This window comes from Balaenoptera musculus, chromosome 2 (genome assembly GCF_009873245.2).
Source record: "Balaenoptera musculus isolate JJ_BM4_2016_0621 chromosome 2, mBalMus1.pri.v3, whole genome shotgun sequence".
NCBI lineage: Eukaryota > Metazoa > Chordata > Mammalia > Artiodactyla > Balaenopteridae > Balaenoptera > Balaenoptera musculus.
The window spans coordinates 3,459,922-3,487,704 of NC_045786.1; the positions used below are offsets into that span (position 1 = coordinate 3,459,922).

The 27,783-nt window shown below is 37.9% G+C and overlaps 1 protein-coding gene across 10 annotated transcripts in view; it reads right to left on the bottom strand.

Annotated features, from left to right (window-relative positions):
• Positions 1-27,783, bottom strand: part of ARHGAP12 (Rho GTPase activating protein 12) — a 112,263-nt gene that overhangs the window by 26,834 nt on the left and 57,646 nt on the right. The window contains exons 4-9 of one of the 10 annotated variants that reach the window (XM_036842321.1): positions 20,336-20,599; positions 14,433-14,573; positions 13,272-13,352; positions 6,922-7,047; positions 3,602-3,676; positions 3,258-3,272 (exon numbers count right to left, since the gene is read on the bottom strand). In XM_036842321.1, coding sequence (XP_036698216.1) covers positions 3,258-3,272; positions 3,602-3,676; positions 6,922-7,047; positions 13,272-13,352; positions 14,433-14,573; positions 20,336-20,599 — 702 coding nt within the window. The remainder of the gene's footprint in view (positions 1-3,257; positions 3,273-3,601; positions 3,677-6,921; positions 7,048-13,271; positions 13,353-14,432; positions 14,574-20,335; positions 20,600-27,783) is intronic. The other 9 variants (XM_036842322.1, XM_036842324.1, XM_036842325.1 and 6 more) reach the window with 9 other exon arrangements.

Sequence of the window (27,783 nt, forward strand, 5' to 3'; positions counted from 1 at the left end):
TGGGCAGGAGTGACAGCTACACACATTGTAAATACACTAAAGCCACTGAACTATATACTTTAAAGTGGTTAATGGCTAATTTTGTTATGTGAATTTCACCTCAATTAAAAAAAAATGTTTAAAGAACCAGTGTTATAAAAAATTGTTTAAATCATGTTTTTAAAAAAGGCTTTAGAATAGTAATATTCAATGAAAAAAAATTAGCCTATTTGTCCACTAAACCCTTTTCGTAACGAACATGTTGAAATGTCCTTTTCTCCAAAGTGAGTAAAGCATTTTAATACCATAATTGGAAACACAAGGTCAAAAGCTCAAGTTTCCAAATTATATACTTAAAATTGTATTCAGTATTCAGTAAATGAGAACTTTAAAATGCATATCCTCATAGGCACATTGGGACAAATAGAATGAGGTTCTCAGATCAGCCTACAAAATCCTGTTTAATCCATGTTGCAGTCAGATTTTAGAGAAATATCAATTTTAAAAAAATGTATACACTACCTATTTCAAAAAAGGACTTGAAGTGACTATGAAAAATAACAATGCATTTGAAAACTGGAAATACAACAAGAAAAAATGAACATGTTTAAAATTTATATTAAGGGATGAAATTTTAATCTGGTTTGATTAGAGGAGACTGAATGAAAACATCCTATGCTGCGTGAACAAAGCCTGTCAAACAAGACCATGTATTCTATGACTCTACTCATGTGAAGTGTCCAGAAGAGGCACATCTCGTGAGATAGACAGCACATTACTGGCTGCTTAAGGCTTGATGGGATGTGGAAGTAGAGGGGTGACAGCAACGAGTACTTCTTTTCGAAGTGATGAAGATGGTCTAAAATGACTGTCCTGATGGGTGCACTTATCCGAACACACTAGAAACCACTGAACTGTATACTTCAAACGGGTGAACGGTGTAGTACGTTAGTCATATTTCAATACGGTTTTAATAAAACAAGAGAGATTCAAGAGGTCAATAGGCAATCTGCAGAGATTTAAAGATGCCATCAGGTAACTAACACTGATTACGATGTCAGTTTCTTTTTCTTACCACTAAGGCTTTACACCAACCAGATTTTAACTCACAAAGAACTAAAGAAAAAAATCTGCTTGTATTAACTGGGTAAGAGTGGGAAAGGCAGGCAAAAGACTCCGTTCAAACAGGGCACGTAGAGGAGAGGGGGCAGAGGCTGCAGGAGGAAAGAAGGGGCTCCAGGGAGCAGAAGCCTGGGGGGCCAGACCGGGGCTTGGGGGGGAGGACGCTGCACACTTACAGCGAGACAGAGCTGCATCGGCAACATTAACAGAGCTGCTCCTGTCTTCCACCTGAAGAACGAATGAAGAACGAGACGCAATCCTGCTGACGCAGTTCCCGGCCGTGGCCATGAGAGGGGACCCCGAGTCCGGGGCGGTCAGGTGACCGGCAAGCTCTTGAGGAAGGGGTAACTGCCCGGGGAAATAACTTGCAAACCGTCCTTTGTAACTCCCATGCGAACACTTATAAACTCATGTTTCCAGGATTACCGAGAAATTCCCTTTTACCAAAATGTAAATAATTTATAAAAGGTCTTCTCAGAAGTTACGTATTACCCATATTTAAAATAAGTTAAAAAGGGTTTCTGCTTCTTTTCTAGATGGATGGATAGATTAAGAATACTGCGGTAATAGCACCTTACATCCACACAGGAAATCCTGACAAAACCACTAAAATCATGTTCACTTTGATCTTTATTTAATGTTCATGCACCCAGGACTGTGTTAAATAATGCAAAAGACAAAAACTATTAGAAAGCAGCCCCTCTCTCTCTGAGTCCCTTCAGAGTTTAAACCCTTAGCAGAGAGCTGAGGGGCACACGAGGTAACTTTCACACCATTAATGCCATCAGTGACTTGAGAGCTCAGAGAAAAAGAAGAGCTGTTATTATGCCGAGGTGAGCGTGGGCAGGCCCTAAGGGGTCACCCACTGGTCAGCACAAGATTAAGTGTAGGTGCAGAGAGGCTGAGGACCATGGTGGGCAGGGAACCCGCCCGAGCGATGTCAGCAGGACCGCTGGACAACACGTGATGGGAACCAGAAGACCTGATTTGCTCAGGGGATGGAGAAAAGAGCATCTGTGAAAAACCTGTGCCTGTAGAAAATCAGAAGTATCCTAATAACCAAGAGTCTACTATAGTTTCTTAAAATTAAGGAAGTAACAATAAAAGTTTGTCTTCTGGAAAGCTTTAAAAGTTTCATTTCTTCATTTCGGCAGAACTCCACGGAACAGCTGCTCTATGGCGCTGGGGTTACTCTGGCCCTGCTCTAAGGAGTCTTTCCCTTGTCTAGTGGGGAAGACATTAACTGAGGGTTGGAAGTTCCTTCAAGAAATAGGAAATGAGAAGAGTTACTCGATTTTATGGAATCAAATAACATATAATTAAATGTTATTAAGAGTATCACTGGGAAACCTGACCAAATCTAGAGGATCTGAGGAAAATTCCGAGTCTGAACCAAGCTCTAAGGAATGACCAGAAGTTGACCAGGCAAAGACGTGGGGGGAGACGGGTTTCAGGGCGTGAAGGGCCTGGAGCTGAAGAACAGGCTCCTTTGCAGAGAGGAGAGCAGCGGGGCTGCAGGAGAACACGGAAGGGGGGGCAAGGAGGGGGGACGAGGACCTGGGACAGGCGCCGTGCTGCAGACCTCGTCACAAAGTTGAGTCCTCCTGCTAAACGGAAAGGAGAGCCACTGGAGGGGACGAGCAGGAGGAGCAAGTCACAGGGAAGACCTGGGGATGGGGGAAGCTGCAAACACCGAGACCAAGGAGAATTCCTCCAAAGCTACGACTAAAGAGAAGGGCTTCCCTGGTGGCGCAGTGGTTAAGAATCCGCCTGCCAGTGCAGGGCACACGGGCTCGAGGCCTGGTCCGGGAAGATCCCACATGCTGCGGAGCAACTAAGCCCGTGCGCCACAACTACTGAAGCCCAAGCACCTAGAACCTGTGCTCCACAACGAGAAGCCACCGCAATGAGAAGTCCGCGCACCACAACGAAGAGTAGCCCCCGCTCACCACAACTAGAGAAAGCCTGCACGCAGCAATGAAGACCCAACGCAGCAAATAAATAAATGAATAAATGAATGAATGAATGAATGAATAACTAAAGAGAAGTCACTGTATCACCAATATTACCTGGCCTAGGCTGGGCAATGCACTTGACAGCTGAGCGGGGAAAAAAAGGCATCTAAGCTCGTTAAGAAGGAGGGAAATGATTCTTACCTTTGGACTGCTGGCCTGAGGAAGGAAGGGTAAAGTGTAATTTGACAGTATTCTCCAGGGATTTTTATATTTATGTTTAAAAGCCAAACATAAATTCACTGCTTACAAATATGGTATACAAGTTGATCACGAAGATACCATATTTTGCATAAAAGGGGGAATTTTTAAATCAATAAAATCTGACTTTTAATTTAAACCTATTATCTGATTATTTTTTGAAAGACCAATGAAATTTAATAGAAGCCCAAGAGATATTTTTAAACATTACACTTAGAGAAAATTAATTTACTGAAATTGATTGAAATAATTGGACTATATTATCTATATGCTGCTATCATACTAACTGTATCTTGGTTCTTTGGTGAAGAGGGAGAAGACTCATTTTCAGGATAGCAGGGTTTTGAGGCAGTTGGAGATTCCTACAAGAAATAAGTAATGAAAAATGTTACTCTATTTCATATAATTATATTTCTCCCTCTACTCACAGTGGGAAAGCTTAATAACGGAGGCTAAGAAAAATTTTTTCCTAGTTATTTCCCTTCTATATTCAGCTATGAAACTAATATGGTACAGATGTGAAAACTACAGATGTCATAAAGTTTATGAAATATGGCATATTTTATACCAATTACAGTAAATTTAAATACCGCATACGTAATTACTCAAAAGAAATGATGCATGTTGCCTTAAAATCATGATGTTGCATGAGCTTAAATTAACCATATTTAAAATAAGTAAAATCTGAACACTTACGGATAAAAATGTAACAGTCACCATACTAACGTGCTCTTGGTATGAATCCTGGTAGGATTAGGCAAGGAATAGTCACAGGAACTACTTGGCAACTGCCAGAATGAGAACTTGTATTAAGAAATTAAATTAAATTGCTCTTAATATTTAATGTAATTTATAGCGAACTTTCCAATTATTAGAAATAAGCAAGATTGTTTAAAATGCAAAGAAGAAACCTCAGATTTACAGATTAATAACTCACCAGGAAAAAAAAAGAAATATTTTAATGTCTAAGCCTACAAGAATATATAATAAGAACAAACCAATAATGTGCATTTTTAAAGCAATTCTGCTTTGTCAATATTAAAACACGGTATGTGATTTCTACCTCAGATATTTGTAAAACTATTCATGGAGGATAAGACTGAAAAAAACATTTTTTGGTACCAACAGCCAAGCTCTATTTTTCTCTGTTCTCCTAGAAGCTTTGAATAATTTCAGGAAAAGAGAATTAGGAAAATCATATGCCAATGTCTATTATTATTTTTCCTATAAAACCAAATAATTTACTTGGACATTCATCTTCACATCTGTATCATCTACTTTACTATACTTATGAAACTGGATAACGTACTGTTGATAAACCTGGGAATTTGTACTAAATCACAATACAAAAAACCATTAATAAAATCCATTCACTTAGAAAAAAAGTCTTCAGGTTTATATCCTGTACAATTCGTAAATACAGAAACCAGGTAGCAGTGAAACTGTACAGGGAAAATCCTTGAAGGTAACAACCTTAAAATCCAAGACCTACACTATAAATGGAGAAAACATTAAAATCATTATCAAGTATATCTTTATAAAAATTAACTACATTTAATGTCCAAATATCAGTTTAGCCTCATTTAAGTATTTTTTCTAACAGCTTCAGATGTTTTACTTTTCAATTTCTTGACTTCTAAAGGTGTCTAATATGAAAACACTCTGAGAAAAAGAGGAAAGATTTGATGACCCATAAACTAGAAAATAAGTAACTGAATAAAATGAATGGTAATTATAACTTATTTTTCATGGCATCAGTCCTACAGAAATGAAAACCATAGCAAATGGAGTAATAATGTAAACACAACAATTATAATTATTATAAACGAACAATTGTACATTTACACATTTGTTTATGTATACTTATAAATGTATATGCATATATAAATACATCTTAAATGTCTACAAGTAGCAGGTTTTAGTAAAAATCATACATAGGCAGAAACAAACAGATGTATCCATACACACACACACACACACACACACGCACACACACCTAGCTCCACCAAGGTTGTCTGGCAACTGAATTAGAACCCATATCATCATAACGACATTCGCTACATAGTATTAGGTTTCTCTGATTACCTTTCAAGTTATACGCATTTCACCCATTATCATATATTAGTCAGCTAGTTTGTTCTGGTATAGTCTCTCTTTTACAATCTCAAATCTTAAAAACGTGTATACTGTGTGATGATAAATAGAAGAGTTTACTTGGTGAAGTAGCTATCTATGACTCCATTTATAAAAGTGGCAGGGGAAGACATGTCTACCAAAAATAAGAAGAGCTCTGGTCTCAAGAAAATCATGTTATCACAGGCTGAAACAATTAGATGAAAAAGGATATATAATAAGAACTTCATGCAGCTTATTCTAATAATAGACTGAAAATGAATCTCAAGAAAGATTGTAAGGGAGTAACGAATTTTAAGTCTACATCACTAAAATAACCATCCTTTTTGTTCTAGTACGAAGAGGCAGTAGAGTTGGCTCAACAACGGCTTTTGCACTAGAGCTTTCATTACATACAGTAGGCGCTTTCTGTATACACTGAACTGTAATCTGGTTCTTGGAGTTAAATGAATTTTTCTATTAAAATGTCTAGGACTCTTACCTACACAGGTTAACCTCAATGCTAGTATATTGGGTTGGCCAAAAAGTTCGTTCGGGTTTTCCCACAAGCACTTATGAAAAACCTGAATGAACTTTTTGGCCAGCCCAATATTTTCAAGCATTCGTCAATAGACAGACTCCAAAATTTCATTCCTTTAATATGCCCCCTACATTCAACCACATAACATCCTTACAAGTAGAAATTCAAAGTACCTGTCTGACTGACTGAGATAATTTAGAAAGGAATTTAAGACTGAAAGTACACAAACACAGAGAAATATGCCTCAGGAGAGTCATCCTGTTTTCACTAACTACCTAAAAGTGCAGGAAACCTATTAATTATGTCAAAGGAGCAGCCTGGTGGTAAAATAACAGAGTCCCCAGCAACAAATATTTTAGCTTTAGGGTGTTGCCACCGCCCTCAGATTTTAACATTAGTATGTCTGCTGTTCTACAAATTCGTACTAATTTCCTATTCTATCCCCAAAATGAAGCCACAATGTAAAGATGTAACTCACAAGGAAATTCAAAACTTCATGGCTTTTCCAATCTCATGTTTGCATCAAAATGCATTCCCTATTTGAAACAGAGAACATGACTTCTCAGAAGCACTTGTGCAAAGAGCACTTAGGCAAACAGGAGGAGCAGGGTTCCAATCTTCCCTGGGATGGGAAAGTCAGTTAAACGTCTTCACCATTAAACCTCTTAGAGATTGAAGACAAACAATAATGGATATGTGACTTTAAAAAGAGATGATGAAAAAACACCTGTCACCTACTAGGCCCAAATGTATCATGAAACACATCGTTATGCCACATGTAAGTCAGTCCATTGTGCAAAAATCAAAAAACTTCAAAACCAAACCCCACTTGGGGACAAACTGATATGACATACAATAAAACAGTCATCACCAAGGTATGAGATTCAGCCGAGGAGAAAATACAGAATAAAGAACTTGGCAAAGTCCGCAGCAGATTTTCTCAGAAGGTCCTACCTTGTCATTGGTGTCCAGCACAATGGCGCTATGTCTCCACTTTGTTAACACTATTGGTTCTTGCAGCCGCCTGTCCAGACTCCTACTTTTAATAATTTCTCTTTGCTGCTGAGATGAGGCATTATACTAAAGAAAACAAATTATACCTCATAAATAACAGAAACAAAAGTGGAATCTAAACATGCTGGCTCCAAGTGACACATGGTGTTAGGCAAAATTCACCATGTGACACTAACCTGAGTTTTCTCATCTTTGACCAGCACTGTGACACAATCAAGAAGATCAGAGATTTGGGTACTGGAGAGACCAAGTTAATGTTATCTTTGGCAAAACACTTAATCTCCACAAGGCTAAGTTTCATCAACTATAAAACAGATATAATAGAAATAGAGTTCTAAGGATTAAACAGTATAAAAAGTGCCAGATGTAGCCCTGATAGGTTCTCAATAAATAGTAGTAGTTATAATTTATAAAATGAGGTCATTGGACAAATTAATTTTTTAAGGTTCCTTCTACTTCGAAAATCCACATGAATTCAATTTGTGGTTCAGGTTTTTTTTAATGATGCTTTCATATACAACAGTATTCTCGCATTTAAAGGAGTTTTTGTTTTTACTTTTACTTTCCATATATAGGCCAAACACACTATTATCTGTTTCTCTGAAGTGGTAAAACATAACCAAGTCAAAAGGTGGAGATGGTACTAGTTCCAAACACCAATCCTGAACGTATCAGTTGTGTACAAAGGATAAGTAATAACTACCAACTGAAAATGAAATATAAAATTAAGAACACATTATCAATAAGGTATTAGGTCTTGTGAGTGTCTGAAATGTCAAGTAGACCACCAGGCATAAACATTTGAGAAATGTGAGGTTTAAGAGTTATGCTGTTTTATGCAGGCAGTTTTAATAAATCATAAATAATAAATTATAATAAAATGACAAAAGAAAATTCATCTACTTTTTAAGGGATACATTCTTCTCCTGAAACCAAAGGATACCTAATATCTACTTCTCTAAAAAGCCCAGTAAATCTTAAATTTTAATGACTTGTAATTTCAGTGAAATTATGTTGTATTATATGTTAGTTATACTACTAAATCTCAGTAATATATTATTATTTATATTGTTTTTAATATTTAAAAACCTTCCAACATCTTTCTCCATAATATGCCATTTTTTCACTTTCCAAAATGAGTCCAGACAGGTCCCCCAAACTGTTTCCAAAGCTGTTACTTTGTTTTTTACATGAAAAATTTGCCAAAGCCAGGCAATCACATATGGGTATATGTTTTTCGTTCATTGTTGCTTAACAAACTGCCATCTTAAAATTTGTCACAGAAGTTCACAAAGGGATCATTTCTAGAATGAACAAAGGCAAAGCTCAAAGGCTTCCCCCCAAAATATTCTGCACCGTAAATCGCTAAGTGAAAAGAGACCGAGTTATTAAGCAGAGCTCCTTCCGGACAATCATCGTTAGCAATAATTAAAACGTGTAGTTGCGTGTAAGCTTGTGTATGAACTTTAATGGATACCTACCCTAGCTGTTGAGCTTTATAACTACAGTTGTTTAGAAATCCTTTCCAAGGGGCAAGAAAAATAATGTAAAATTAAACGGGGTAATATTCACAATTTAAAAGGTGCTGGTAATTTTATTAGGCAACAGTATGTTTATAAAAGCAAATAAAGCACCAATAAAATGTCATATAAAATCTCGTGTAGACAGAAGACAAAAATAAAGTGTCACATAATCAGAGAAAAGAAAAATAAGATGACACCACAGCTAAAATACACACACACACACACGCACACACACACACGTCTAGTTAAACAAGATGGCTAAAACAACATTTTAGAAATCTTTTTAGAACACCTTTTCTCTTTTAAGAATTTTAATTGCGATTTTATTTGAATTATTTCAAACATACAAAAGAACAGCGACTATAATAAAAACCCACCACAAGCTTCAGCACATCTAACATAAAACAGGTACCTTTTTTTTTTAAAGAAAAAAAATATTAGAGTCCTCTGAAGACATCTTCCAGATTCCATTCCTCTCCCTCCCTCCCCAACAGTACCATATAGTTCCGTGCTCACCATTCTCACACGCTTTACACTTTAGTACATATGTATGTATCTATAAATACACAGTACCTGTAAGCTTTTAGATTTTATATAAATGGAATCATATCACATGCATCAATCTTAGACTTGCGTTTTCACTCAATACGTTTTTATTAAAACAAAAAAACAAAAAAAACTGCGTCCATATTGGTGAGTATGCAGCTCTAACTCATTTGTGTTTCACTTCTATGTAACACTACATTATACGCAGATACCACAATTTAACCATTCTGTTATAAATGGACATGTCCGAGGTGGTGGTACTAATTACACTTCTACCAGCAGAACATAATACTTTAGACTGCCCTACTTGGTACTGTTGAACTTATATGCATTTGTGTATATAAAATAAATGTATGTACATGTGCACAAATTTTTAAAATTCTATTAGAAGAGTGAAATGTTACCTCTTTTTCATTCTCTGATTACTTATAAATTTGAACATCTTTTCAAATACTTATTTCATGAATCTCCTCTTCTCTGTATTGCTTAGTCATATATTTTGCCTATTTTTGACTGGGTTCTCTCTTTCACTAGTGTGTACAGAAAGAACCAGGAGGCTCTTTATATATTTAGGCTTCTAAGGCTTCATAAGCTATGTGAGTTGAATGTAGCTTTTCCGAGTCTGAAGCTCATCTCTTGCCTTTTGTGTATGGTATCTTTTGTATCAAAAGGTGTTCTGTTGAATTTTATGTAGTTATATCTGTCCATCTTTCCCTTTATAATTTTTCCTTATACAGTCTTGTTTAAGAAATCCTTCCCATTCTGAAGTCAAAGATATTCTTTGACATATCATTCTTTAGCCATTAAAGTTTTGCTTATTATGTTGACAACTGTCATCTACCTGGAATTAATTACTAGGTATGAAGTCAAGATCTATGTTTATTTCATTTCTTCATGTGAATAACCAATAATCTTCGCAACATTTATTGCACAGCTCATGCTTTATCTGTTGATTTGTGATGCCACATCTGAGATTCCTATTCTGTTCTGCTTGTCTATTTCTCTACACATGTGCCCACAACTTAATCACTACAGCAGGAACCCCATCCCTGCCCCCAGATTCTCCCTACTCAGGAATATTTTGGTTCTTCATAGACCTTTGTTTGCAAATAAAATAGCATCAGTTCAAAAAAAAAAAAAAAAGGTAGGGACGGCAACAGGAAATGGAAATACAGTGAATTTACAGATCAATGGGGACATTTATAAAATTAAGTGTCCCAACCCAAGGTCATAATGGTGTATTGCACCATTTCAGGTCAACTTTTATGTCCCTCAATTCTGCTCTGAAATTTTCTTCATTAAGATCTTACAAACCTTCTACAGGCGTATTCTTAGTTATGACTCTTCCGAGTGTTGCTGCTGCTTCTAATGTAAAAAAGATCTTTATTCCTATCACATTTTCAAATTGACTTTTTATTAGAGACATGGGTAGTTTTTAGGTTGATTTTAATATCATCACTCTTCAGTTTGCCGAATCTCCTGATTTTCTAATAATCAAAAGAACAACTGAATCGTTCAATTCATTTTTTTTTCTTATTTTATTGTTGAATAGAAACACTGATGGGAAAGTTATAGTCTAGGTCCTGACTCTATTGGCAAAGCTTCTGTAATCACACGATGAAGTATGAGATTTACTGTTGATTATATGATAAATAACCTTTAGCATGATGTAATATATCATTACATGTGAAGTGATCTTTTTGTAGAAACATATAGTTGGGTCATGGTTTTTTGTCATTTCTGAGAATCTTTTAACAGCTGTGTTTAAACCATTTACATTTAATGTAATTATTTATATGTTAGGATTTAAGTCTATTTTATTTGTTTTCTGTTCTGTTTATCATTCCTGTTTCTCCTTTCCTGCCTTCCTGTGGACTACCCTGAGGAGTTTTTAGTATTACAGTTTAATTTACCTATAGTTTCTTAAGTCTATCTCTTGATACAGTTTTTTAGTGCTTGCTCTAGGGATTACAATGTACATACTTAATTTCTCACAGTCTACCAGTATCAGCATTTTACTATTTCAAGTGAAATGTGGAAACCTTACCAACAATTACATCACACTACTCTCCCCTCTTTATGATATAGTTGTTTTAAATATCATCTCCGCCTACAATGAATACTTCTTCAGAAATGTTATAATTTTTGTTTTAAAGGTCAAACGTAATTTTTAAAACTCAGGACAAAACGCTCCTCAGATAGTCACCCTTCCCATTGTACTTTCTTCATTCTTAATGTTCCAAGTTATCTTCATTTATCATTTCTCTTCTGTTTTAAGGACTTCCTATAGCAATTCTTTGAGAACAAGACTGCTAGTAATATATCTCTTAGTTTACTTTCATCTGAAAATGTCTTCATTTCACCTTCACTCCTGAAGGATATTTTTGCTGGACGTACAATTATGGCTTGACAGGTTTTTTTTTAAGCATTTGTAAAATGTTACACCACTTCCTTCTGGCTTCATGGTTTCTGATAAGACATCCACTGCCATTCAAATCATTATTACCCTACAGGTACTGTGTTGTTTCATTGAGCTGCTTTCAAGATTTTTTTTTGGAGGAGGAAAAAGGGAAGTCTTTAATTTTCAGAAATTTGATTACAATGCATCTGGATGTGGATTTCTTTGAGTTTATCCTGTTTAGTATTTATTCAGCTTCTTGAATCTGTTGATTTGTCTTTTGCCACATTTGGGTGTTTTCAAACATTGTTTCTGCATATATTTTTCAGCCTCACAATCTTTCTCCACTTTTTCTTCATTTCTGATGAAATGAATGTTAGATCTTCTGTATTTTCCCACAGATCTCTGAGGCTCTGTTGATTTTCTTAAAATGTATTTACTCCTTCTGGGTCCAGGAGGCTAGCCTGGTGCATTCCTCTCATGGCAGTGGCAGAAGCGGAAGAGCAAGCCCTGGCGCACAAGCCCATTTCAATACCATGTTTGTGACACATTTGCTCATGTCCCACCAGTGAAAGCAAGTCACATGACTAGACTGGATTCAGTCATGGTAACAGCAGGACAATACGCCCCATCCACAGCGGGAGGCCACTACAAAGGTACACAGCAGACAGCACAGATACAGGAGTGGGTAAGGAATGGGTCCAATGCTGCAATCTGACACCACAGGTAATCTGGCTGTCTACCCTTTGATGGCTTTTAAGATTGTCTCCTCTACTGAACTTCCATAGATCCAGTAAAATCTGTCAACACGTGTATTTATTTTTCTCTTTTCTGGTCCGTATTGAGGGCGTATTTTCCAGTTAAAAATGCATGCCTTCCTTTAGTTTTAGAAAATTCCCAGAAATTATACTTTCCAATACTATTTCTCTACCATTTCCTCCATTTTCTTCTTCTAGAATTCCTGATATATGAATATAGGAAACTTTCCACCCATCTTCTATTTCTCCTAACCATGTTTTAATATTCGTTACCTTCCTGTCCCTCTGTCTATAGTTTACACTATCCACTGCACTTTATATTTCAATGATTTTTTTTCTATATCCATGTATCTTTATACTAATAATATTTTTCTTTAAACTGACTTACTCCAGGACAAAGAAAACTAAAGTCTATCTGGTAACTGACACTACAGATATGTCTACTTACACTTGTCTTCTAAAACATTAAAATAATGTACCAATTAAACTTTAAATGTTTGCTCAGATTTCACTTAAAATTATCTGAATACTAGTAGTGATAAGTATATGACCACTATGAAACCTACTGCTTTAGATAAACTCAGCCCTGGTGCACTTAGCTAGAGAGAGCCAGTGAGACCCTAGATCTCATTGCCACAAGCTGCTGATGACTGACTCAATTACAACACACATCTACATACAAGAATAAACTTGAATACTGAGTTGCTTTTCTTTCTTTAAAAAAATAAATATAAGACCAACTTCATGTAGAAAACGCAATATATTCAAGGGAACTATTGGCATTATTGGCACTGAAGGGGACACTGTATCCAGGAACAATGAAAAACTGATTTCAAGTTAAACCAAAAGAATCTTTAAATAGGGATTATCAGTATTATATAGCTATAAGATAATGCACATCTTAGAAAAATTTAGCCAAAGGATTCTCGATGAATTCTGAAAAAACTAGTCTTGCTGCTTTTTAAGACGTTGAATAAAAATTTAAAAGTGAATCTGCTGTAACCATTTTCAGATATTATTTCATCTACTATTTCTAAACAGAAATCCAGTGTTAATGTTTATTACCTTTGGCAACTCCCATTCTGACCGAGATCCATCTGCACTGTAGTAATATTGTCTACCTTGATCGTCAACATGCTTGAGCCACTATAAAGACAAAACAGGTGTTATGTTTTAAATGTACATAAAATAGAATTTAAGCCTATACAACCAGAGATATTAGATGACATTCTTATGAATTTTATTCTACTTGCTCAAGACCACTGCAAAAGAAATACAACAAACCTATACTAATAGACTTGCATTTTAAGTTTGTTAAAAGTAAGTAAACTAGGGACTTCCCTGGTGGTGCAGTGGTTAGGAGTCCGCCTGCCAATGCAGGGTACACGGGTTCAAGCCCTGGTCCAGGAAGATCCCACATGCTGTGGAGCAACTAAGCCTGCACACCACAACTTACTGAGTCTGCGCTCTAGAGCCCATGTGCCACAACTACTGAGCCCATGTGTCACAACTACTGAAGCCCGCACGCCTAGAGCCTGGGCTCCGCAACAAGAGAAGCCACCGCAATGAGAAGCCCGCGCACCGCAACACAGAGTAGTCCGCGCTCACCGCAACTAGAGAAAGCCCGCACAGCAAGGAAGACCCAATGTAGCCAAAAATAATTAATTAATTTTAAAAAAAAAAAGCATATCTCCATTTATTCCCAAGGGTCTTATTCTTTAAACTAGCACAACAACCCGTTACCTTCTCTGATGATAAACACATAAAATTTCAACATGCATTCTCAAACTAGTTAATTAATCATAAAATACTAGATTCATGGTTTTTGTTTTATGTAACTTGGTTACAAAAGAAAAAGGAGTGTAGGAAGTGAGGTGGTATGTCATAACAGCATGTTGAGAAAACTATTCCCAAAACACTATTCCCCAAGAAAAACACAAAGAAATATGTTTACTGAAGAAGTGTAAGCAGACTGACACTCAACGGGTCTACTCTTCAAAGGGTCTGTCTTAAACAGGTTGACACCACAAACATTACTGTAAACTGGAAGTAGTTTAAAACCATGAATAAGTAGTTACACTGAGTTTTCATATTGTCAGTTGACATGATTACAGAATTACAAGAAAATATTTTCATGAGTTTTAAAAATACTACTAAAGCTTCAGTACACAGTGATTTTATGAGAGGAATCTGCCAAGAAAACTAGATGAGAGAAAAAGAAAGTACCTTTTCATTAGTACAGTCACTGGTATACAAGGTGTGCCCACGTTCATCCAACTCTTCTGACCAACCCCTTGGAGGAGAACCATACTGACTATCTGACTGGCTGTAACACATGCTGTGGTAGTTTTCTTCCGATGAAAGAAGCTATCAATAGTCAGAAACATAAGGATTTTTCTTCTTTGAACATATATATATATATATATATATATGCAGCAGTTGAAAATCTAAGCAATTGACTTTATTTGGCTATACATACTAATATATCTTGAATATATTTAAATATTTAGTTTTCAAAACAAATTGTTTAGTCTTTTTAATGGTACACTGTAAGTGGTAAGATGAAATTAGTAAGTTATTTTATCGCATTAATGCAAGCCTAGAAAAATTTACTATAATGAAATTGAGGACAATGCTTTCAGACTGAGAGATAAAATGCTGCCTTCTATTTAATGCTGCTTTTGAACTGAAATCAGGTTAAAAAATGACAGGGGTGCGTGTGTGTGTGTGTACACATATCTATGTGTAAGCAAAGCAGGAGGTGAGGGCACTTCATTAGACTGAGATTCTTGAAACTTCTCACCTATTTATTGCAAGTTCCTAGCCAAATGCCCCGCAAAAAGTGCTCAATAAATATATCTTGAACTATTTTTTTAAAGCGTGTGGGATGGAGATGGGGGGAGAAAAGACACTAGCTTTGTAACACTATTTTATGTTCTAATTTACTGTCAAGTTTTCTTAACTCACTCAACCAAATGCTTCTTAAAACTATTCAAAACTACACTTTGAAAGAAGAAAAAATAATACTGAGAAAATACAAACACAATACAGAAAGATTTAAAAATTCAGTATGTAATATTTACTAGGCTAACTCTAATGTGCAAATGACCCTTCCAGGGTCACGTTCAGGTAAAATAGCTTCTACAATTAAATCTACTCAATCAGACTGGATTTTCTACCATAATTTGGTCTGAAACACTAAGATGTGTAGATTCTCAACGCTGTAGAGGTAACATACATAAACATCCTAATGTTAGTAATATGTTCACAAAAACTGACATAGACAACTTAACAGAAGCCTTGTGTAGAGTGAGCTATATATGTTTTGTAACAGTAATGTTTTTAAAAAATGAAACACCTAACTCAAAAATCAGGATTTATTTTAATTTAATTGAGACTACTTAAAATGTAAGCTCATATAGGAGAGGTACAATAAAATCTTTTAGAAACAGAATAAAAGAAGGCAATCTGTACAGGAAAATATTATTCAACCATCAAAAAAAAAAGAAGGAGGGCTTCCCTGGTGGTGCAGTGGTTAAGAATCCGCCTGCCAATGCAGGGGACACGGGTTCGATCCCTGGTCCGGGAAGATCCCACATGCCATGGAACAACTGAGCCCATGCGCCACAACTACTGAGCCTGCACTCTAGAGCCCACGAGCCACAACTACTGAAGCCCGCGTGCCTAGAGCCCATGCTCCACAACAAGAGAAGCCACTGCAATGAGAAGCCCGTGCACCGCAACGAAGAGTAGCCCCTGCTCCCCGCAACTAGAGAAAGCCCGCGTGCGGCAAAGAAGACCCAACATAGACAAATAAATAAATAAATAAATAAATTTATTTTAAAAAAAGAAGAAGAAGAAGAATCCAGAAAGGTAAGTAGAATAAAAAAGCAGCTTCCTCCTTGAAGGCATTTGCCAAATCCTGAACTAGAACATTAGTTTTCAAGGCCATGCAGAAGTGCTGGGGAACAGGACTCGGAACAACCTAAGGCAGTGAGTCCCACAATAAAGAAAGGGGACCCCAAAGAATTATACCTGCAGTTTATGGGGTGAACCAGAAACAAATCTTGGCCCTTTATTCCATGCTAGGAAAATCACAGGACTAATCAGGGGAAACTGGGGGAGAACGCAACAAGCCACTCTTCATGCAATCCAAAATTACTGCTACCTAGGTGGCCTGTGAAAACGCAAACTGAAAATTTAGTTTCAAATGTTCACAGCATACTAGTTTCCTCAGGCACCTGGCAGAAACAAAAGCAAATCCTCTCTGAAGGAACAAACTTTCAACCCTAGCATTAAACTTGCTATATATGAATTTCCAACAACTATAATCTCACATTAAAACACACACACACACGATGTAAAACAAACACCATGAGTGACAGTCAGTAGAAAAACAGCATATTCAGACTCTTAAAGACTATATACTGAAATTATCAAAAATAAAGTAGAAAATAAGACTTAAGAAAGATATGACAAATGAATGCAATATATGATCCTTCACTGGATCCTTCACTGCAGGAAAAAAACTATAAAGGATATGAGTTGACAAGTGGGAAACACGAACATTACCTTTGTATTAAATAATATATTAATATTAAATTTCTTGGGTGTGACAATGTATTTTTCACACACACACACAAAAAGATTTTGCTGGAAAAAGTCCCTATACTTAGAGAATAAAATATTATGTTGTCTGGTCCAAATGATTCAGAAAAAAAAAATTACTGCAGAGTTAGAAGGGTAAAAGGAGGGAGAAAGTAATAAGGCAAATGTGGTAAAGTGTTAACAACTTGTAAATCCAGATGAAGGGTACCTGGCAGCTCACTATACTATTCTTTCTACTTTTTTTGTATGTTTCAAACTTCTCAAAATAATAAGATGGGGAAGCTCCCCCAAACAAATTAAAAATAACACATTTTTTAAATTCAAGGGTTGGTTTAATATCAAACAAACATACATGATGAAGAGAAAAACAGTAAACAGGAGCTCGACTTGGAAATGACTGGGAACAAGCAGAGAGAGACACAGCAATAAAATGTTAAAGTATAAGGGAAATCAAGAGACATGATAAACGGAGTAAGCAAATTAATCGTTCATCTAATCAAAGTCCCAAAACAAGAGGAAAGAGAAAATGGGACAGGAGCTGTATATAGACAATGCCTAAGACTTTTTCCAGAACTAATCAAAGATGGAACGCCTCAAATTTGGGATTCCCAACAAAGCCCCGGAAGGAAATAAAAAAGATAACTTCACCTAATCACATCATAGTGAAATTACAGACACGAGATCCTCAAAGCCACCCGCAAGAAGAGACCTACAAGTTGAATCTTCCACATCAACAATGGAAGCCAGAAAACATGAGAATAAAGTCTTCAACGAACAAGGGAAAAATAAAAAGCAATCAGCTTAGAACTGTGTACCAGGCAAAGATATTCTTGAAAAATAAGGATGAAAAATAAATTTGCAGGCAAATGAAAACTAAGATTCTATCACTAACAGAGGCTCACTAAGGAAATTTAAAAGTAGGTACTTAAGACAGTATAAAGTTATCCAAGATAACCTAATTTGCCTAAGAAATGTGAAAAAAGAAAGTGGTACGTATGAGGATAAATTTTAAGAGTCACCATGTAGAACAAGTAGTAAGGGAGCTAAAAAATAGAAATAAAATAAACAACGATAGCACCACTGCACGTATAGTTCTTGTACAGTTTCAAGGAGCAAGAAGATGCTGATTAACCGCAGACTTTGATAAGTACGCCAGTTACAACTTCTAAGGCGGCGTTTCTCATCAGCAGCACCGTGGACAGTTAGGGCCAGATTGTTCCTCGCGGTGGGAGCTGTCTTGTGAATCACAGGATGCTCAACAGCTTATCTGGCCTCTACCCACAAGATGCCAGTAGCCCTCGCTGAGTTGTGACAACCCAAAATATCCCCAGACGTTGTCTAGGTGCCCCCCGGAGACAACACTGCCCCACGCGAGAACCACTGTTCTAGGGCAACCACTGAAATGACAAGCTTCTGAGTTCGGACGAGAGGGCGAGCACCTGCCCCCTCTCAAACCCTACTAAAATAAAAGTATCGAAACAAGCCTAGAAAGACCCGAACCGTCAAGAACAGGGAGAACACAAGGAGACACAACAGCCACAAAACTCTGGAGGCTGAGAAGCAGAGGAACAAACACCTAAATTATCCGCAAAGAAAGCAGAATCTAAACTGGTAGAGGGGGTGGGCGCCGGGGAGGGAAGATGAAATCCAACAGGTCTGCGGAGCGAAATCTTCAATTGGCCCAGGAACTGACAATATTAGGTCCTCCTGGAACCGCGGGTACTGAACTGAGGGCTGAAATCGCCAGACTCCCCTTCCTCATGCCTGGCCACTAGGTGTGCACCCCTCCCTCATTCCAGCCCAAGTGTAGGGTTTTACTCCCTCTCAAGAGGGATGCTAAGTTGGAAGACAACAGGCACGGCTGGGACGCAGGTACCAAACAGAAAGCGGGGAGACTAAGGAACTACGTGCAAACTAAACGCCGGGTACCAAGACCCAGGCGGCCCTTACTGTCCAGGCATGAAGACTTCTGCAGAGACGGGTCAGCCTGAAAGGGAAGACTGAATGGTTCCAACCCTGGAGACACCCCACACGCAGCCGACTGAGATCGCCGTAAGGTCAAGTTCAAGATGCCTTGCAACTGTGAGAAAAAATGATTTCCAGCCTAGACTTCTTCACTCAGGCCAACTATCGATTAAATAGGAGGGCAGAATACAGACTTCTTCACACACAAAGTCTCAGTGTTGCCTCCCATGCACAACCTTTCTCAAGAAGTTACTGGAAGATATGCTCCAGCCACTCTGGAAATACCTATTTTACACAATACCTGCAGAGAGTGAGTGGTGTGAGCTCAGACTCTGACATACTAATCACTCCCATCTAGTCACTGAAACAGAAAGCTAAGAAGGGTTGTTAAAGTTCCCATGTATACTTCAAATCTCTTTAAATTATTCTACAATTTGGCCCTTACCCTAAATTTTCCAAATTATAAGATTTTACTTTGATACACAGGACAACTTATTTTCAAATCTTTCTGGACACACAAATTCAAATAACTTTCCTAACATTTTCCTATTATAGTAACACATGAACAATTTCTCACTATCCTCCACCTCATTCCTGAACACTAAAAGTGCAAGTTACCACCAAAGCAAAGCTATAAATATACAACTGAAAAACGGGATAAGACAAGGGGTCATTAACTATAAGAAGCTTTCAGATTCTGCTAGATACAGGATGTGTTACCTGACTTCTCCAGCTCCTACCTAACTGGAGTTCTGTTCTTACTGTGCAAGCCAGCCGCTCTCTCTAAGAGCAGGTGTCCTATGCGGGTGCGGGGGCCGCCGTCTACCAAACAGCAGGATTCAACTCCACTCTATCCACCCTGCCCAAGCTTCTCCTGCACATCTGAACAGTCCCAAGGACTCTCTCCAGGCCTCGGAGATAAGTGTTTCTCAAAACCCCGCTGACCAATTCACCGCACCACCCTCTGAGAGGTGGGAGGGGGGTGAGACCAAGGCAGGTGGGGAGACAGCATGGACACGTGTTAGAGAAAATAACGATACAGAGTGAACTGTCAGACTTCGAGGGTGGTCCGTTCACAGCAAAGGAATTACACTTATTTCCCCTACATAGAAATAAAAAGCGATCTTGTATCTCTAACAAAAACTGACAAGTATCTTGCTAGCCCCACCAAACCATAAAGAAAAGTGTCAATTAAATAACTTTGTTTTTATTTGTTTGGCTAAATCATATCACATATCTTCTCTCCTTTTTCTAAAAGATGTCACTCCTTGGGCAATAACAATGATTGAATTAGTATCTTCTAGCGCATGAAGGAAACTACTGGCTCTAGGCAACATTAACCCAGTTAATTCCGGAACTAGTAAGCATGCTACAAGGCTAGCCGCTGTCCACTAGTTAGAGATTAGGAAGCAACAAGCAGTAATATAATAAAACGTGGGAAAAAGATTTAGTATCTTAGAGATTTCAAGGGTTAGAAGCAAACCTATTCACTTCTTTGAGGAACAAGAAGAGAAAAAGCTTGGTAACTCACTGGTTGACCCCCTAACTCCTCATACCTCTTGATCTCCTGGACTCTGGGAATCTCCTTTGCTTATGTTTGTATCTCGAGTCCAACGAGGGGGTTTCCAAGTTCTTTCCTGTGTTCCTCTGTTATAGTAATAACAACGCCCTGAACTATCTTTATGAGTTTCCCATTCTCCATTAATCTGAACTGCTGGGCTTCCAGGGATCGGGGGGAGAGCCGACTGGGATATTTTCAGTTCTTGCAGGTTAGCGTAGACAGGAGAATCTGGCCGCCCTTGATTTGGAGGTGTTGTCGCCTGTGAAAAATGTGAAATATCCATGTTTAAACTGGCATAACGCTTATAATTAAACATGAGATTTATAAACATAAATACTAATTCATTTTAAAACATATATACAGGTGTATATATTCTTTTTAAGGAAATAAGAATTTAACAGTTTTAATATTCATAGTTTGAAAAAAACATAAGCTTTAAAGAGAATCCAAAGTGTGCTTGGGCTTCCCTGGTGGCGCAGTGGTTGAGAATCTGCCTGCCAATGCAGGGGACACGGGTTCAAGCCCTAGTCCAGGAAGATCCCACAGGCCGCAGAGCAACTAAGCCCGTGCGCCACAACTACTGAGCCTGCGCCCTAGAGCCCACGAGCCACAACTACTGAGCCCACGAGCCACAACTACTGAAGCCCGCAGGCCTAGAGCCCGGGCTCGGCAACAAGAGAAGCCACCGCAATGAGAAGCCCACGCACCACAACGAAGAGTAGTCCCCGCTCGCCGCAACTAGAGAAAGCCCGTGCGCAGCAACGAAGACCCAACGCAGCCAAAAATAAATAAATTAATTAATTTTTTTTTTTTTTTTTTTAAAGTGTGCTTAATTACTTCCCCTCACCCTGAAAGAATACTCGACTAGAAGTCAGGAGCTGTGGGTTCCAGTTCAAGATCTGGCCTAACAAGTTGTAAGACAACGGAAAAGATCACTTCATCTCTCTGAAACTGAACTATTTAATCTCCGTAAGTGAAGAAACTGGATTAAACCACGTAGGTCCCCATAGGCTCTAAAATTCTATGATTTTAGGCAATTTTTAAAATATAAAAAGCTTACATATGGGTAACTCAGCATTTATTCAGAAAACTGTCAAAAGAAAGATTTCATATCCTAAGCTCTAATATTAAATCAAGAATATAAGTAAAAGACAAAGGAGATACTTCATTTAAGAATTTACCACATACTACTTCTCAGCTATAATTTCTCAGTAGCCATAAACAAATCTTTCCTCTCTTCCTAGTCTACTTATTTGTGAATTTCCTACGACTGGAAAAACAATTAGTAGTAACTCTGATTTACATGCTTATTCAGTCTCAACCTTCAGTTTTACTTTTTATTTTTAAATGTCTCACTAGATGTCAGTCAAGAGCAGAATACTCTTCATACACTTTGCAGAAGGACACTGTAACCCGTATTAAGTTAGAATTATAACTACTGAAAGAAAAAGTACGCCTTTTTAATACTGTGTGTTTGTATCTGTGTATACATCTTTCCTTTTACAAGAGGGTTTCTCAACCTCAGCACCACTAACATTTGGGAAGAGATCATTCTTTTTGCGGGAGGCTATCCTGGGCGTTGTAGAATGTTCAATACCATCTCCAGCCGCCACCCACTAGATGACAGTGGCTTCCCCTCACTGTGACAATTAGAGTCTCCAGACACTGCCAAATGTCTCATGGGGACAAACTGCCCCTGGTTGAGAACCTTTGCCATATTAGTCCTAGAATTATTCAGATGTTCAATTACTTCTATAATATACCGTTTTATGAACACTTGAAAACACTGAATTAAAAAAGGGAAGATAGAATGCCCAGAGATAAACCCAAGCACATATGGTCACCTTATCTTTGATAAAGGAGGCAAGCATATACAGTGGAGAAAAGACAGCCTCTTCAATAAGTGGTGCTGGGAAAACTGGACAGCTACTTGTAAAAGTATGAAATTAGAACACTCCCTGACACCGTGCACAAAAATAAACTCAAAATGGATTAAAGACCTAAGTGTAAGGCCAGACACTATCAAACTCTTAGAGGAAAACATAGGCAGAACACTCTATGACATACATCACAGCAAGATTCTTTTTGACCCAGCTCCCAGAGAAATGGAAATAAGAACACAAATAAACAAATGGGACCTAATGAAACTTAAAAGCTTTTGCACAGCAAAGGAAACCATAAACAAGACCAAAAGACAACCCTCAGAATGGGAGAATATATTTGCAAATGAAGCAACTGACAAAGGATTAATCTCCAAGATTTACAAGCAGCTCACGCAGCTCAATAACAAAAAAACGAACAACCCAATCCAAAAATGGGCAGAAGACCTAAATAGACATTTCTCCAAAGAAGATATACAGATGGCCAACAGACACATGAAAGAGTGCTCAACATCATTACTCATTAGAGAAATGCAAATCAAAACTACAATGAGATATCATCTCACACCGGTCAGAATGGCCAGCATCAAAAAATCTAGAAACAATAAATGCTGGAGAGGGTGTGGAGGAAAGGGAACACTCTTGCACTGTTGGTGGGAATGTAAATTGATACAGCCACTATAGAGAACAGTATGGAGGTTCCTTAAAAAACTACAAATAGAACTACCATACGACCCAGCAATCCCACTACTGGGCATATACCCTGAGAAAACCATAGTTCAAAAAGAGTCATGTACCAAAATGTTCATTGCAGCTCTATTTACAATAGCCAGGACATGGAAGCAACCTAAATGTCCATCGACAGATGAATGGATAAAGAAGATGTGGCACATATAAACAATGGAATATTACTCAGCCATAAAAAGAAATGAAATGGAGGTATTTGTAATGAGGTGGATGGAGTTAGAGTCTGTCATACAGAGTGAAGTAAGTCAGAAAGAGAAAAACAAATACAGTATGCTAACACATATATATGGAATCTAAGGGAAAAAAAAAAAAAAGCCATGAAGAACCTAGTGGCAAGACGGGAATAAAGACACAGACCTACTAGAGAATGGACTTGAGGATATGGGGAGGGGGAGGGGTGAGATGTGACAGGGTGAGAGAGTGTCATGGACATATATACACTACCAAATGTAAAATAGATAGCTAGTGGGAAGCAGCCGCATAGCACAGGGAGATCAGCTCGGTGCTTTGTGACCACCTAGAGGGGTGGGATGGGGAGGGTGGGAGGGAGGGAGATGCAAGAGGGAAGAGATATGGGAACATATGTATATGTATAACTGATTCACTTTGTTATAAAGCAGAAACTAACACACCATTGTAAAGCAATTATACTTCAATAAAGATGTTTAAAAAAAAAAAAAAGGGAAATGTGGGCCATCATCAAAAAATCCACAAACAATAAATGCTGGAGAGGGTGTGGAGAAAAGGGAACCCTCCTACACTGTTGGTGGGAATGTGAACTGGTTCAGCCACTATAGAGAACAGTATGGAGGTTCCTTAAAAAGCTAAAAATAGAGTAACCATATGACCCAGCAATCCCACTCCTGCACATATACCCAGACAAAACTATAATTCAAAAAGATACATGCACCTCTATGTTCACAGCAGCACTATTCACAATAGCCAAGACATGGAAACAACCTAAATTCAGCAGAGGAATGGATAAAGAAGATGTGGTACATATACACAATGGAATATCACTCAGCCATGAAAAAGAATGAAATAATGCCACCTGCAGTGACATGGATGGCCCTAGAGATTGCCGTACTGAGTGAAGTAAGTCAGAGAAAGACAAATATCATATGATATTGCTTATATGTGTAATCTAAAAAAATGGTACAAATAAACTTATTTACAAAACCGAAATGGAGTCAAAGATGTAGAAAGCAAACTTTTGGTTACCAAGGGGGAAGGGGGAGGGAGGGATAAATTGAGAGACTGGGATTGACATAGACACACTACTAGATATAAAATAGATAACTAATAAGAACCTATTGCATAGCATAAGGAACTCTACTCAATACTCTGTAATGACCTATATGGGAAAAGAATCTAAAATTAAAGAGTGGATATATGTATATGTATAACTGAGTCACTTTGCTGTACAGCAGAAACTAACACAACACTGTAAATCAACTAGACTCTAATAAAAATTTTATAGAAGGGAAATGTGGATGGATACACTGAATCAGTTTTACTGAAATTAAAGTACTTTAACGTCTAAAATATTATTTGCCTATGAATTAATTATAATGAATCTAAATCACAGAATAAGCTTTACAAAAGAAAACAGTAGGGACTTCCCTCGTGGCTCAGTGGTTAAGAATCTGCCTGCCAATGCAGGGGACACGGGTTCGAGCCCTGGTCCAGGAAGATCCCATATGCCGCGGAGCAACTAAGCCCGTGCGCCACAACTACTGAGCCTGCGCTCTAGAGCCCATGAGCCACAACTACTGAGCCCACGAGCCACAACTACTGAAGCCCGTAGGCCTAGAGCCCGTGCTCCGCAACAAGAGAAGCCACTGCAATGAGAAGCCCGTGCACTGCAACGAAGAGTAGCCCCCGCTCGCCGAAACTAGAGGAAGCCCGCGTGCAGCAACAAAGACCCAACGCAGCCAAAAATAGAAAAATAAAAATGAAAGAAAATAGTAAAACTAACCCGACACCTGAATACATTTATAAAACGGTTACCTGTGGTCTTTTTAAACATGGTAATTATGCAAATATTGTACTCAGTGATACAAATTAGACCATTTTCCTATAAATGTTAGCTTTGAATTTAGACTATCACCAAAGAGCATTTTTCTATGAAGAAAGTCTATCCATGAAGACAGATTTCCATGTGTTTCTCTTCCAGACTAATTCCAGATCCTGATGACTTAGCTGGGTAACAGTGCTTCTCTGACTAAAACCAACTCTGTTAATATAACAAGCAATTCTATATAGTAAATCATTTCCCAGGACCTTATCTAGAAAATTCAACAAGTGTTAAAGTTCTTTGTTCCTGATACTTCACTAGACTTGGGGAAATAAAGACGCCAAGAAACAGCAACTTTCTAAACAATGTTAGAGACACATTGTACTACAGCTTTAAGAAATAACTCATTCCTGTTGTTTAAACAATTCAAATTTAAACAGTTTTCCCCAATTTAAAACAACTGAAATGCCTTAACAAAGTTTATAAGGCTAGCATAATTCTGAAACAAAAGCAGAGAATTAAATGAAAGAAAAGTACAAACCAATCTCACTTATAAATATAAATGAAAATATACTAAATAAAACATTAGCACTCAAATCTAGCACTGCATTAAATAAATCAGGAAAAAGCAGAAATATTAAGGGAGTCTGTCTTCTGGAATCTCTTACTGTAATTCTTTACATTAACAGATTAACTTGATCATCTCCACAGACACCAACAAAGCTACTGATAAAATTCAACATGGATTCAGGATAAAACTCTTAGCAAGTGAGGAACAGGTGATGCCTCCTTAATTTGATTTTTTAAATTATTATTCAAAATAAACATCATACTCAGCAAGACACTGAGAGAAGCATTTTCATTAAAGTCAAGAATAATTCCAGGGGGAGTTCCCTGGCAGTCCAGTGGTTAGGACTTGGCGCTTCCACTGCAGGGGGCCTGGGTTCAATCCCTGGTCAGGGAACTAAGATCCTGCAAGCCACGCAGCGCAGCCAAAAGAAGAAAAATCCCAGCATGCCAAGTACCATGGCTTTTATTCAACAAATGTACAATACTAAGATATGAAATGTACTGAGACATGAAAAATGAGTTAACTCATAAATACCCAGTAGGAAAACAACCCTGATATTTGTCACTGACATAATGAATATTTGAAAACCTAAGTCCATGAAAACTACTAAGAAGTTTAATAAGTTGGCCAGATAAAAAGATCATTTAAAATCAGTTTCTGATACACGAGCAATGACAAGTTAGAAACTGTAGCAGAATTTTAAAAATCTCATTCACACTAAGAATTGTTAACACACAGTTAATAAGCTTAACAAAAAGCTTTAAAAAAAATAAGCTTAAAAAAAATGAGGAGTACTTCTAGATAAACTGTTGTTCCTTAATTTTGTAAATGTGTTCCTTCTCAAAAAATTAATCTACAAATTCTACAAATTCAATGCAATGTTTGGCACACAGTATAGTTAGTTCACAGCCTTGCGTACAGGAGCACTGAAGGAAATTTGTTGAATGAACAAACAAGTGAACAAAAGAATGCAAACATATATACCCAAGTAAAAGCAAAACTGAAGGACTTGGAAATGGTTACACGTGATAAAGAGAGGAAACTAGGAATCATCCACATTTCTAGCTTGGGAACAAGGATGGACAACTGTGTCACCATTTAAGACAGGACTAAAAGTGGACTAAGCGTCAAACACGCAGCGGTGCTAAGATTGCAAATATGATTAAAAATTAGTCGTCTTCCAGGACCTCATAATGTAGTAAAAGAACGTGAAACAAAGGTCATTTAAATGCATAACAGACCTCATGCTAGAGCTACACATGGGACAGTGTAGGAGCAAAATCAAAGAGACTTGGAACCAAGGGAATAAGCCTCAGAAATGAATACATCAGAATTAGCCAGGTCAAAGCAGGGGACACAGGAGGCAGAAGAACAAACGTCTGAAAAAAAAGCACGGCGCACTCAGGGAAGGATGCCGGCTCAGAGGGCAGGTGAGAGGAGAGGCACGGGAAAGATGTAAAGAGAAGCAAATGCCAGAACAAGGAGAGTCTGTGTGTCATGTTCAACAGCAGACGTTACCCAGCAGCATTTAGGGAATAACTGGAGAAGTTAAGCCAGGAAGTACATTCTGAGTCAAAATTTTGAAATACTGCAGATTTTAGATGAACACAGTTAGATGCAGCGATCAGTTAGGAGGTCGGTACAGACAGAAGACGAGAGAGGCAACAGGACAAGAGGAGTAGGAATAGAGAAGCAGGGCCAGATGCGAGAAACAATTAGAAAGTTATGTTAGCGTGCAGATTGTATGTCTGTTTATGTGAAGCATGTTTTTTGGTGTGTGTGTGTTTAACCATGGGTTAAATAATGTCAAGATGAAGAACAGGATGAAGAGAGGAACACAGAGGAGTTCCACTTAGATTGTAGTAGGTTGGAACTCCTTTTCAAGTCCAGGTGGAAATGCTCAGACTGCCAGGTACCCAGATTGGGAGCTCAGTATAGAATCAGCGCTAAAAACATAAAAGCCATCAGCACACTGGTGGGGCCAGACCTTAAGAGAGCGCACAGAGGGAGAGGGGACAGGCCCCTGGGGAGCACCACGCAGCTGCGTTACGAGGTAAAGTGAGGACACAGGCATGAAGTTAGCCTGGGGTCTGGCACCGTGACCTCTGGCGGTGTTACTACAACTACTGATGCAATTAATATAATTAAGGTACTAAGCAAAGTAAGAGGATCCAGTAAAGGAAACAGAAAGTCAGAAGTAGACAGCCTGACAGGAAAAGATGGTATTT